This window comes from Equus caballus, chromosome 2 (assembly GCF_041296265.1).
Source record: "Equus caballus isolate H_3958 breed thoroughbred chromosome 2, TB-T2T, whole genome shotgun sequence".
Taxonomy (NCBI): Eukaryota; Metazoa; Chordata; class Mammalia; order Perissodactyla; family Equidae; genus Equus; species Equus caballus.
In genome coordinates this window covers 86639681-86653204 of record NC_091685.1, presented here as the reverse complement: position 1 = coordinate 86653204, position 13524 = coordinate 86639681, and the positions used below count along the sequence as shown (strand labels likewise).

The 13524-nt window shown below is 42.3% G+C and overlaps 1 protein-coding gene across 5 annotated transcripts in view; it reads left to right on the top strand.

Moving 5' to 3' along the window:
- FHDC1 (FH2 domain containing 1) overlaps positions 1-13524 on the top strand; it is a 38052-nt gene that overhangs the window by 3729 nt on the left and 20799 nt on the right. For 3 of the 5 annotated variants that reach the window (XM_023636425.2, XM_014737973.3, XM_001501253.7), the window contains exons 2-4: positions 3628-4247; positions 10935-10996; positions 11655-11757. In XM_023636425.2, coding sequence (XP_023492193.2) covers positions 3759-4247; positions 10935-10996; positions 11655-11757 — 654 coding nt within the window. In that variant the 5' untranslated portion in view covers positions 3628-3758. Of the gene's footprint in view, positions 1-3627; positions 4248-8718; positions 8850-10158; positions 10304-10934; positions 10997-11654; positions 11758-13524 lie in introns of those variants that run through there. The other 2 variants (XM_070261463.1, XM_070261462.1) reach the window with 2 other exon arrangements.

The window sequence follows — 13524 nt, the reverse complement described above, 5'->3', positions numbered from 1 at the left end:
CGTGGCTGATCTGCCTTTTACTCAGGGCTGGGCATTTGTCAGCCTTAGCAGCAACCCTCCCTGCTGCTGAGATCTCCAACCTGTAGGTGAGATGTTAAATACAAGTCTGTCTCTGTCTGCCCTGGGGAGATTGATGGGACTCTTGACATTTTTCAGACAGAGCCAAGGCTAATTCCATTGTCCTCGCTGGTAGTTGCCAGCTGTGTGAAACAGCCAGTGTCTTTAGGGCTGCTGCGTTACCTGTGTTCTCCTAGCGTACTTGGACAGTATGCATCTGCATCTTTGCTGTGGACAGGACCATAATAAATCAAATGTTTTTTGCGTGTCCTCTGTTTTAAATATCTCGTGAGACTGTGGAAAGGGTTGGAATGTGTGTGTCTGCCCTCTCTTTTTTCCTGCCGCTGGAAATCTTCGCCAAGGGGGCAGCCTTCTCAAAGCCCTGTTGAAGCCGGTAGTAAAAGCATTTGCTAATCATTGCTGGAGAACTTATTCGTTAGAAGCTGTTGGGGGCCTAGGATCCTTGTATGTTACCCTGGGGAAAAAATCAGCCAAACAACATACCAGGAACTTTGTTGTAAATTTTCTTTCATTCCTTTAACTTTTTAAAATAACATTCTTTTAAGATAGGGCAGTGGTTAGAATGAAGCCAATGCATAGCTAACACATGTCATGTTTTACTTTGACAAGCTTTTATCTGGTGCTCCCTCTGTGCAACACACAAGACTCAAAAAGGCTTGCTTCCTTCAGAGCTTTAGTGTTAGAAGATAGTACTGTTGCACAACCTCCGCCTGTGTAGTCTTTGTCTTTCTTCATTAGTATCTCTACATTTGCTGTGTGAGGTTTAAGGCCACATCTGTGCATAGACTTATGTAGCACTGAATGAGTTATTGCTTTCTAGGATGGAGACTTAGCTTATCACCATTCTTAGCAGGGATAATCTATGACCCAGTCAGCGTATCTGGGATTGGAGGTGAATTGGAGGATTAGCAAGTCTTCTATACATGAGGTATTTTATGTACAGAAGTATTTTAAAATATGTCGGGATAAACTGCCAAGATTACCTGTACTGTCTTGAAAAAAGAAGAGTTCAAATATAACTATAAACTGTAATTGACAATGACTCATTGGCTTTAGGGGTGCCAGCGGTGAAAACAGCCTAGTTGTGTCCTAATGAGAATTATGAAAACTCCCTTTAAAAGCCAGTCGCATCTCAAGTGAGCTGTAAGTTGGCTTGGATAAATATTTTCAGTTTTACTTTCTAAAATTTACCCCCTGGTGATGGCTGCACAACACGGTGAATGTACTTAATGCCACTGATGTACACTTAAAAATGGTAAAACATGGATTATCCAATTAATAATTGGAAATGCTATTTTCTACCCATATGTAATTTTCTGAGCTTAAATTTTCAAATGTGTCATAAAAACATTTGTTCTTGTAATGTGGAGATAATTTAATATACCATCACCGAGTATTGAAAAAGGACAAATCTCACAAACCTAATAACTTAGAAAGCAGAGAGTGGAAATATTAAAAGATGTTTCAGGTAGCCATGAGGTAACTTAGCATTTATCCATAAACCCAATACATATTTTAATGCAAATATAATCCCTGTGAAAATAAAGAGAAATCGTATGTATGTATGACACCAGTTGTTCTTGTTAATAATAGCTGACTATGGACCAGGCATCTTGGTAAGGGCTGTGCATTTGTTAGCTCATTTTTTCTTATACAAACCAATGAAATGGCATATCCTTATATCATAGTTGAGGATGCTGAAATGTAGGTTGGATAAGACACGTCACCTCAGGTTGTACATCTAGGAAGTAGCAGAACTGGGATCTGAGGGAAAACAGTCTATTTTTGGTGAGGAGGATTATCCCTGAGCTAACGTCTGTGCCAATCTTTCTCTGTTTTGTACGTGGGATGCTGCCACACATGACTTGATGGGCGGTGTGTAGGTCTGTGCCCGGGATCTGAACGGGTGAACCCTGGCCACCGAAGCGGAAGTACGGCCCCTAGAGCCTCCGCTTTTGTTTCCAAGGCAATCCTGGCTTTTGTATATGGTTCTGTGTAAACATTTTGTAATATTTGAATTAGTGAGATCAGACAGTTTACTCCTGTGTCATCCAGTATTGTTTGACCAATGTATTTGTAAGTGTGAACTTTGACAGTGATGCTGTAAAAGATGATTATACTCAGAAGTCCGATCTGAAAAGCTCTTTATGACCTGGAGGCAACAGTCCCCTTTTCACATGCCCACATGGTTGGAGGGCTCACTCCGTACCCCCATGGGGTCCCTTCTTCCACATCCCCACTTGCCTGTTCTCATAGCTGAATAAATGTAATTGTTTGACCCCTGTTTTCACATCAGGCCCGTAACAACCCAAAACCAAAAACAGACATTTAAAGGCTGATAAAAGTACAGGCTATCAAAATAAGTCAGTGGCTGTGCAGATAAGGGATAGATATGTGGCAGGTTTGATATGGGCAGCATGTCCTTATGTGTGTGTCTTCTTTGCTAATTGTGTCACGGGAGAAGCCAAAGAGGCAGCTGAGAAGTTCTGATGGTTTCTGAAGAGTGGCTTAACTAGAATCAAAAATGATAGCATTGGGGGCCGGCCCCGTGGTGCAGAGGTGAAGTTCTCACGTTCCCCCTCTCAGCAGCCCAGGGTTCACTGGTTTGGATCCCGGGTGCGGACATGGCACCGCTTGGCAAAAGCCATGCTGTGGTAGGCATCCCACGTATAAAGTAGAGGAAGATGAGCATGGATGTTAGCTCAGGGCCAGTCTTCCTCAGCAAAAGGAGGAGGAATGACAGCAGATGTTAGCTCAGGGCTAATCTTCGTCAAAAAAAAAAAAGAGAGAGAGAGAAAAAAAAATGACAGCATCGGAAGCAATGGTGGAGGTCATGTAATGTAACCCAACCTCCTAATTTTACAAATGAGAAAACTGAAGTCTAGTGAGGCGAAGTGACCTGTCTAAAACTGTAAGCAGGAAAGCCTGATTTAGAGCTGGAACCTTTAATCTTTGTGTCTAGTGCTCTTTTCTCTGTTTGCAGGGAAGCTGTATCACCAAGTGGAGCAGGAATATGGTGGCCCTGACTCCAAGGGAATGAGTTTGGCTGTTATTTTATCATCTCCAAATGCCCTGCCTATTACGTGCACGGTGGAAGGTGCCCTTTGACCCACTGATTGGTAGGGGACGTGTCCATACTCGAGAAAGGCAGGGTCACTAACACCTAACGCATCAGCCATTTGGGTAATTTCCCTAGGGGTTGGGTATCCATTGCCCAAAGAAAATGAGCCAGTTAGGGCACAGTGGTTCATTCATAAAGTGACCAATACTGGCTGAACCTATAGGAGGCTCTCAACAAATATGTGTTCTATTGATTAATGGAAGGTTCCAAGTTGGATTTACTGCTGATGCTTTGGGAGCATTTCCAGGTAGTAAAAGTTGGTTCACATTTGGGAAAGTATTAGTTCCTTTTAATGCCCTTGTGGATGTGTTGCCCCTCATTGATGTTAATGTCCAACTATTCTGGAGCACTGGCGCTAGCCTCTGAAGGGAATAGGTAGTATTAAAATGTTTTCCTGTGCTGATTTTAAAGTTGTTTTTTCTTTGTAGGTTTGCAAGATGACACACAACAGAAGTGCCTTTTTCTCTGGCGGCAGACTGGCAAGCGTATGATGCAAATTTGATGTTTGTGTCTGCTTTCTCAAGGTCGAGAAGTTATCTCCTTAGAAGGCAGCAGTACTATGCATGTTATGAATTGTGTCTCCTTGGTCAATGATAAAGAAAATGGGAATATCGCCATGGCAGCTGGATTCATGATCGGGCAAACACCACCACCCCCTCCTCCTCCGCCACCCCCTCCACCTCCGCCATGTCCCTATTCAGGGGAAGGGTTTCCTCCTTCTCCTCCTCCTCCCCCCCCACCTCCACTACCTGGGGGGCCTCTGGTTCCACCGCCCCCTCCAGGCCTACCCCCAACTTCTCACGTGAATGGCTACAGCCACCTTGGTAAGAAAAAGCGGATGAGAAGCTTTTTTTGGAAAACCATTCCAGAGGAGCAAGTTCGCGGCAAAACCAACATCTGGACTTTGGCAGCCAGGCAGAAGCATCACTACCAAATTGATACGAAGACCATCGAAGAGCTCTTTGGGCAGCAAGAAGATACCACCAAGTCTTCCCCTTCTAGGAGAGGAGGAAGTGTAAATTCGTCCTCCAGGGATGCTAGAGAAGAGGTAAGAATGGAATGTGGAGGGATAAGCCTCCATACAGTGTGTTGTTATATGTTTTGGGTGGGGGGGGTGGTATGTGCACATATGTTTCAGAACTTGATAGAATCACTAAGAAATAAGATGATGCAAGCGAACGTGCTCTGGAAATGATAGAAAGGGCCTTCTATGATGAGCTGGAGCCGAGTAGCTAAAAAGTATAAGAAGCATGTGTGCTGTATCCTCCCAGACATCCCAGTGGATTATGACCTCATGCAGAGAACATGCTATCGGGGGCCACTGCTCTCTGTCCTCCCGGCACTGCCCTGTCTCTAGCACATCTGCTGCCTTTCCCCTAGTGGAGCAGTTGTGCTCAAGTCCAGCATTATTAGTCTCTATTGAAACAGAAAGTCAAGTTCCTGAGCCCAGTTATCTGAGACTAACTGGACCTTTCTGGGACAAAATGCCTTTGGTTAAATAACGTCATTAACTAATATACATCCTTAGGACTTTTATCCATGGTTTTCCCTCCACATTTTCTTCCACAATTGTTTTGAGATGGCCTTCATTCCTCAGATCTCTGAATTGAATTGTGGCCATTGTGGAACAGAGATTTCCAGAGAGCCAAAGCATAAAGCTATTTTCAGATAGACTTTCTAGGAAGCGTATTTCCAGTTAACACTAAATGTGTTATTTGGGAAAAAATACAGCTGGCAAATTATAAGAAGTTAACTGAAAGCATGGCCTCAGGGCTGCAGATCACCATATGTTATAGAAACGGAGTCAAAAATTGCATTTGTAAGTACTCTTTGTCTGGAAACATGAAAGTAAATTAAGAAACCTCTGCTTGTTAGAAGAAATAATTAGGAAACTAGGAATTAAAAGGAAAGAATGCTTGGGGCCAGCCCCATGGCCAAGTGGTTAAGTTCGTGCACTCGGCTTTGGAGGCCCAGGGTTCACCAGTTTGGATCTTGGGCACAGACCTAGCACTGCTCGTCAAACCATGCTGAGGTGGTGTCCCACATAGCAGAACTAGAGGGACCTGCAACTAGAATATACAACTATGTACTGGGGCACCTCGGGGAGAAGAAGAATAAAAAAAAAAAAGAAAAGGAAAGAATGCTGCCCGCTAATAAAAACTAACCAAATAAAGACAACAAGGGGCCCACCTGGTGGCCTAGTGGTTAGGTTCTCGTGCTCCTCTTTGGTGGCCCTGGGTTCGTGGGTTCGGTTCCTGGGTGCTGACCTGTGTGCCACTCATCAAGCCATGCTGTGGTGGTGTCCCACATGTAAAATAGAGGAAGATTGGCACAGATGTTAGCTCAGCGACAATCTTCCTCAAGTAAAAAGAGGAAGATAGGCAACAGATGTTAGCTCAGGGCCAATCTTCCTCATGAAAAAACAAAAAACAGGGCAACAGAAATGCATCATTTTTTAATCTGTTGTAAAAGGAGCAGAGAAGATAGGTCAGAGATGGAGTTGACTAGATAAGAGAGTGAGCAGGGCTCTGGAATGAAGTAGCAGATCTCTGCATTATTGAATTCTTGAGCTGACAATATTGGCTTCTTTTCTCTGTCTGGCTCGGGAGCATGTTAACTTCTCTCCAAAAATTCACTTAGAGGCCTTGAAGCTGGTGGGATCGTCCCCTGTTGAAAGAGCAAGCAGTCTATTATAAAATGCGAAGAATGCTGGGATTAGAATTAAGTGTGAACGGTGGAAGAACTTGGAGCAGAATTCTTCAGGACAACCCTTAGTGCCCCTCCGGTGCTGAATATGGGCTTTTCCCTGCTTTTTCCTTCGTGCAAAGTCCTTTTATTTCTCAGCAGATCCTTTCAATATTGGAAGGAGCCAGAAGTCATTTCCTTAGTACCCTGGCCTTTGCCCCAGCTTCCAGCAGAGGTTCCTTATTATACAGTAGGTCACTTCTCACCATTGTTTCCCAGCTCTGCTTACTGAATTTCAAGAATTTTGAAGGAAGGAGAGAATGAGCGCATGTGCGAGCCGAGCGTGTATATCAAATCACCATGATGGGGGCTGGCCCCGTGGCACAGCGTTAAGTGCACACATTCCACTTCAGTGGCCTGGGGTTTGCCGGTTCAGATCCCGGGTGTGGACATGGCACCACTGGGTAAGCCATGCTGTGGCAGGCGTCCCACATATAAAATAGAGGAAGATGGGCACAGGTGTTAGATCAAGGCCAGTCTTCCTCAGCAAAATGAGGAGGATTGGTAGCAGATGTTAGCTCAGGGCTAATCTTCCTCCAAAATAAATAAATAAATAAAGAAAATAAAGAAATAAAGAAACATCCATCTTATAAAAAAAAATCACCATGATGTACAGTTTAAATATCTCACAATTGTATTTGTCAATTATGCCTCAGTAAAACTGAAATCAAGAAAAGAAAGAGAAAACACAAATGTTGAAACATTTGAGGTTGTTCACTATGATGTCTGTAGTGATATTACAATTAATATTAATTAATTAACCATATAAGAAATAACTAAAATCACTTACTAGAAAAAAAGAGTAAGGGGGAGAGAGGAAGAGAGAAAGGATGGAAGGAAGATTGGTTTTTCTAAATTTGTGAGAAGAAATGCTTTATTCTCTCACACTGTTATTCAGGTGTCAGTCATGCTTCCTCAATTTTTGTTATGATCCCTGTAGGTTCTAGAATTCTGTGACATGCTCCATCCAGAAATCTAGAACTAGGTAGAATATTTGAAATATATTTGAAAGAAAAAAAAAAAAGCTTCAACTGGGTTTTCATTTTTTCCCTAAAACAGAGAGAGGAACATTTCCCAATTGATAGCCAACCGAAAATAAAAAAGAAAATGAAAAACCATTAAAAACTAAAATCTAAGTCCATTTTGGAGGATACAGGAAGGTTTTAAAAATTTTGCTTTTCAGAATTTGATATAGTATTGAAATAAGCACTACTTAGTGTTACTTAAATAGGTGAGGAAGCCCCCTTTGAAATATTGAAACAAAAGTGGTTTAAAATTTTCTCCTTCCTCCTGAGGACATTACACCTAGTGAAATAAACCAGTCACAAAAGGACAAATACTGTATGATTGCACTTTATGAGGTACCCACAGTAGTCAAATTTGTAGACACAGAAAGTGGAATGGTGCTTCCTAGGGACTTGGGGGGAGGGAGAAGTGGGGAGTTGTTGTTAAATGAGTATAGAGCTTCAGTTTTGCAAGATGAAGAGTTCTGTGGATGGATGGTGGTGATGGTTGCACAATAGTGTGAATGTACTTAATGCCACTGAACTCTACCTTTAAAAAAAGTTAAGAACTGGGGCTGATTCAGTGGCATAGTGGTTAGGTTTGCATGCTCTGCTTCGTGGGTTCAAATTCTGGGCACACACCTACACACTGCTCATCAAGCCATGCTATGGCAGTGTCCCACATATAAAATAGAGGGAGATTGGCACAGATGTTAGCCCAGGGCCAATCTTCCTCACCAAAAAACCAAACAAACAAACAAACCCAGTTCAGAAGGAAATGTTATATGTATTTTACCACAACTAAAAAATTTCTTCTTCCTTTAAAGAATATGGGAGGCAGATTTTTTAGTGGATTGATACTGGGTGAAAGCACAAGAATTGTAGTAGAAAAACTAGGAGAGCTTATCTGGAGGTTTTAACAAGAAATGTGGTATAGCCATTGACCCCCTTTACTGAGTACATAGTACTGCTGTCTCAGTGCCTCAGAGGGCCTCAGAGCAACCTGGCCACCCTGGCAGTCAGTGGGGAGCCTGTTATTATAGCCAGGTTTCCCTCACATCTTAGTTTGCCATCCTCAGGATGGGACGAGTTGAGCACATTACCTTCCATTTTAGCTGCCCTGTTTGCCGGGGACGGTTGAACTCTTCGGTGGGCCTTTAAGGGGAAAGAAAGCTCATGAGCTCCAGCACCCTGACTGTACGGCTGTTGCAGGCCCTGACTTCAGTAGGGTCCTGCCCTATGTCCTGCGGTGTCCAGGAAAGTAGATACAGATTGACTGGAACCGGTGGAGATGGGGGGGGCCAGGTCGGTTCTTCCCTGTTCTTGGGGCGGTTTGTCTCAGCCTGCACAGCCAGGGCCTCTCTCGGGGTCCCATGTACAGTGTTCACTGCTTTGAGTGATTTTGAAACACTGCCCAGTCCAACACGTATCCGTTTCTGAATTGCCCAGCTTTTGAGATGGCAAAGCACTCGGTCAGTAAGATAAGCAAATTTACATGTGTAGTGATAACCCTCTCGAAAGGACTTGAACAGACGCTTTCTAACACTGCCCCAGAAGAATCAAGCATGATAACCTGTGAGAATGCGGCTGCTGCAACGCTAGGCAAATCTGAGGATGCCCGGGGACAGTGGGATGGTGCCCGCCGTGGTACCAGTTGTCTCGTGTTCCTGTTGTTGGATGAGGTGCTGGGCTTTGTTTTCCCTTTGAGGTGCTCAGTCATGGCCAGCCCAGGTCTTTCCTTAGGAATATTGCTGACTTCTCTTAAACTAGTGACCAGTTTCTGAAGCCTTGCTTCAAGCTGTGGAGACAACCGCTGCTCCAGGCCGTGGCTGCCCCTGTGTTGAGCATGAAGGGCTGCCCCTGGAGGCCCAGGGCTTCTGCTCCTGGAGCCATCTTCGCAGGTGAGAACACAATTTCTATCCATCACCCCACACTTACATCTCTGGGGTCCCCAGGGGACTTGGCCAGACCCTATGGATGGCCTTCTACAGATCTGCCGCTATTCCTGGAGAAATATCCCAATGTGAATACCAGGCTGATGATGGAACATTTGCCACTTCTCTATATGCCCATATCCTTGGCGATATTAAAACTCACAGGAACTAAGAGAGGAGGGGAGTCAGAGAGACCCAGGCTAGCACTGCAGTTCAAGTATTGCTTTGGGGAAGTTATAAAATGACATCTCTAAGGCTCCGTTTCATTATCTGTCAAGTACAAATAAGAGTAATTTCTCCATCACTTTTCACACAACTACAGCTATGGATCTGGGCCAAGGGTACCGAGAGTCCCAGGGGATGGAGGGGAAGAGGATGAGGGTAGGGCTTGGGGTGCGGGGAGGGTGCTGCCATCAAGGGTTCAATACAGCAGGAGGTGGTAATTTAATGAGAGAAATATAAAAGAAGTCTTTTCTTCTCCCTAGAATGGAGAGAATGGGTGGAGAAGTAGGCGCAGAGAAAGGTCTTCAGATGTGGATGCAGCTCTGTCAATATGCATCTTCTTACTTGTGGCTTTCTAATTTATGAATTATAATGAACACATGGTTTTCTGTCTTAATAAATTTGGATTCTTCTTTTGGTGTGAGCTTTCCTTGTTAAGGGGTGTTAAGTTGGAGAGGTTTTATTCTCAGCCTTTCTTTCCCCACTCCTCTCCCCTCCCTTCACACTGAACTTGAACTGCGATCCCTGGGGAGGATCCCAATAAGGAGCCTGCCCTTTTAGTTTGGGAGTTTATTTTATGGCTGTCAGGTGATTGTGTTAACATGAAATAAACCCCCAGGGTAGTAAATAATGTGATTGTTTAAGATTAGTCTTCCAAAAGAAGGCAACTGTACTCTTGTAAAAATTTAACCTTATAGCCAGGAAGTGCCATTAACTTTGCTTAACAGTCTTGCTGCTGCTTATATGCTTAGAAGCAGGCCGAGACATCAGGAATTTAATCTGAAACCTGATTCTCTTTTGTTCACAGTGAATCACATACATTTGGAAAGGAAGAGCATTATAACAACATTCCTATTTTAGCTAGTCTCCCTTTACCAAAAAACAAATGGAAAAAATTACAGCAGTTTTAAGATTGTCTTTCCTCCACACGGCCTAGATATTTACTTCCAAAGAAATGGCTTCGGTTTTTAAAAACATCTCCCCTCCCCACCAAAAAAGTGTTCTATATAATTTCCAGTCTGATAAAACCTTCCAAATTATTAATCTTGAACAGCTTAAACCTATTGTACCGCAAATCTGGGTTTTGATGGTACATTAGGATGGCCGCCATATTTGATTACATCAAAGATGAGCCATGCGTTGTAAGACGTCCTGATTCCAGAGATGTTAACATGCAAAAAAAATATGTCTTAGACCTGGTGAGTTACAGCACGAGTTTTCCTTCTTAAATTATGAGTAAATAAAATGTAGGATGCTTTCTTACCTCCTCCTAAAAGGGCTGTTGGACATATATATTCTTTTTCAATGAAAAGAAATTTTTCCTTTAGAAAAAAATGAAGAATTTTATTATGTTTCTGGAAATAACAGTGTTGATCTGTTTATATCCCTAAATCAGGGTTGGGACTCGCTCTGCAATGTCTTCAGTTATTTTTTACTTCCTTAGTTCAAATCTCATATGATTCTTGCTATGCTAAGACGTCTATTTCCAAATCGGGGCTTTTAAATGTGGGCTATATTACTGTAAAAGGAAACAGCTTAAATGAAAAACTTTAAATATATATAATCTATTAAAAATTATATAATATTAAAATAGATATAAAATTATTACAGCTAAGGAAATAGAATGTCATTGCAGAAAATTTGGGAAGATGATAATATTTTAATATTCGTAAAACTATGTGAGGTATATCAATTAATCATCAGATTTACATATTGGGAATTATTCTCTTATAAATTAGTGTTGTATTTTGATATGTTTTAATTCTCTTCTTTTCTCCAACTCTTCTTATTTGTACTTTAATGATCTTACATGTCTCTATTTTTTTCCAGATTACCCTCTTGGATGCAAAACGGAGCATGAACATTGGGATATTTCTTAAGCAATTTAAGAAGTAAGATTTTGCACACATTTGAAACTTTAGTCATATCCATGCTGTCAGCATCAGAGCTGTGGGTGTGAGCTGAAATTTAGATTCCAATATGAGTGAAAGTCTCTCCTCATACCTTCTTAGGCACATAGCTTAATGAGTCTGCAAGTGTGTGTCACTTTCTGCTGTTTTCCTTTCTGAAAACATAAACTAGTGGCTTGAAGTACAGGGATTGTCCCCTGGGGTGTCTATTCAAGACTGCTGTGTGAGGGAATTTGTCAGTTTATCTGGGGTGCTGCCCCTTGAGGGGAGGTCGGACGGGTGAGTCCAACAGCGGTTAAATTTAAGGGTTGTGAAGTAGAAATGGGCAGGCTCTGCAGGAGTTGCATGAGCCCAAACGGGATTGCTTTTCTTCCACCAAGAAGACCCTCAGTGTTGCTGCCACTGTCATCCTTTCTGGGGTGCCTGAGGATGGTTTTCTGGGTGAAGGGGCCTCTGAGTGCTGTATCAAGATCCCTGCTTTCCCGGCAGTGGGGCTGTTGTGATCCCTGACACAAAACCACCTGTCAGACTGGGAAGAAAGCAGGATGGAGGGCGGAGGGGGTTTTAATTTCCACTGGCCTGTGTTTCTCTGGCACTCCAGCAAATGTGAAGTGGAATCTTAATTAATTGTCTTTTTCAGGTCTCCTCAGTCCATCGTGGAAGATATTCATCAAGGAAAGAGTGAGCATTATGGAGCAGAGACATTGCGAGAATTTCTGAAGCTTTTGCCAGAGTCAGAGGAGGTAAGGAGTTTGGCACGTGAGTTTTAGGTGTTAAGAGTGATGATAAAAGCATAATATTTTGGGGAATGTCAAAACTCAAGTGAGAAGGGCACCCTCCTCCCCAGAACCAGAGTTTTCTCACATAAAAGTGGAAAGTGACCCAGGAGAAAAAGTATGGGTTATGGAGGTAGAGAGTCTAGGGTTAAATTGGAGCTTTACTCTTAATTGAGAAACTTGGGCAACTTAATTCCTGTGCGCTTTAATTTCCTCACCTGTACAGCGAAGATAATGATGCTTACCTCATTGGATTGTCAACATGACTCAGTCCTAGTTATGCGTGTAACGTGGTGCTTGGCACATGGGAGCTCCATAAATTTCAGTTCCCTTTTCCGTCATCTACCGATGATCTTTGCCTAGGGTGTACCCAGGTTCTTTATAATACGTATACTTTTTAACAAAGAAAAAGAAAACCCCCATTTAGATAAAGATTCTCTAAGAAATTGGAGAGAGAGGTAAACTGTTAATAAATGTTGTCTATATAATTGACTAGAAGGTAGAAATTGCTGTGATTGTAATTTAGTACCACAATATAAGGTTAATCAGTTTTGTGTGTCTATGAGGAAGATTGGCCCTGAGCTAACATCTGTTGCCAATCTTCCTCTTTTTGCTTGAGGAAGATTGGCCCTGAGCTAACATTCATGCCAATCTTCCTCTTTTATGTGAGATGCTGTCACAGCGTGGCTTGACGAGCAGTGCTATGTCTACACCCAGGATCGGAACCTGTGAACCGTGGGCTGCCAAAGCAGAACACATGAACTTTGACCACCATGCCACAGGGCTGGCCCCTAATGTTTTTTGTTTTTTGGACTGAATTAACTGAATTTTTGAAGGGTTAGGAGCTTATTGGGAAAACACAGAAAAACAATTTTGCAAAACCTTCTAAAATTGTGATATTGCCTTTTATTTCTGAAGAAGTGACCCTTGGAAAACATTCAATAAGAAATTGCATGACTACATGTGCTTGTAAACATTTGGATATTATAAAATCTTATAAAGTAAAAAGTTGTTTCCCTTTTTACACATGCTGCTCGTTGCTCCCGTCCCCATTCCACTCCTCTTCCTAGACTTAATTTATGGAACTTGACTTTAGTGCCATTAATAACAACAAGAGAAATATATATTTGTGCTTTTCTTTTACATCAGTCAGTGATAAACTCACAATGCCAAATCGAGGGGCTTAGTGAATAGCCAGATGTTCTAGGCACATCTAATAACCTGAAGCTCTCTCTACCGTGGGTTTTCTGTTTGCAAATTAAGTGTGATTCGCCTAAGCTGAGATTAATTAATGACATTTATTGATGTTAATAAAGAGTCTTAAAGTATTGAGGGAAAAGTACAGTAAATCATGATTTACCCTGGATCTTATATCCTGAACACTCCTTAGGCTTTCTTTAATGTAAAGAATGGGAGTTCCAAAATCTTTAATTAGGATGGCTAGGGTGGAATTAATTTGAGTTTTTAAAAACGTTTAGTTGCTCTGGAAATCGTATTCCTGCTTGGGCTTTTCTCATGACTGCTCCTTAGGACTGCTGGGTCTCCACTCCTAACTGACCTCATTGTGATTTCAAGGGAGAATTGAATTTGATAGCACATGCGAAAGTGCTCGGAAAAGCTCTAAATTTCTAACTAAACGGAGGTTAGGCATGAGGGAGGCTGCCAGCTTCATGCTGTGAAGAGGTGGGAGATTAAGTATGGTTTTCTTAATATCTTCATTACTAATTTAAAATT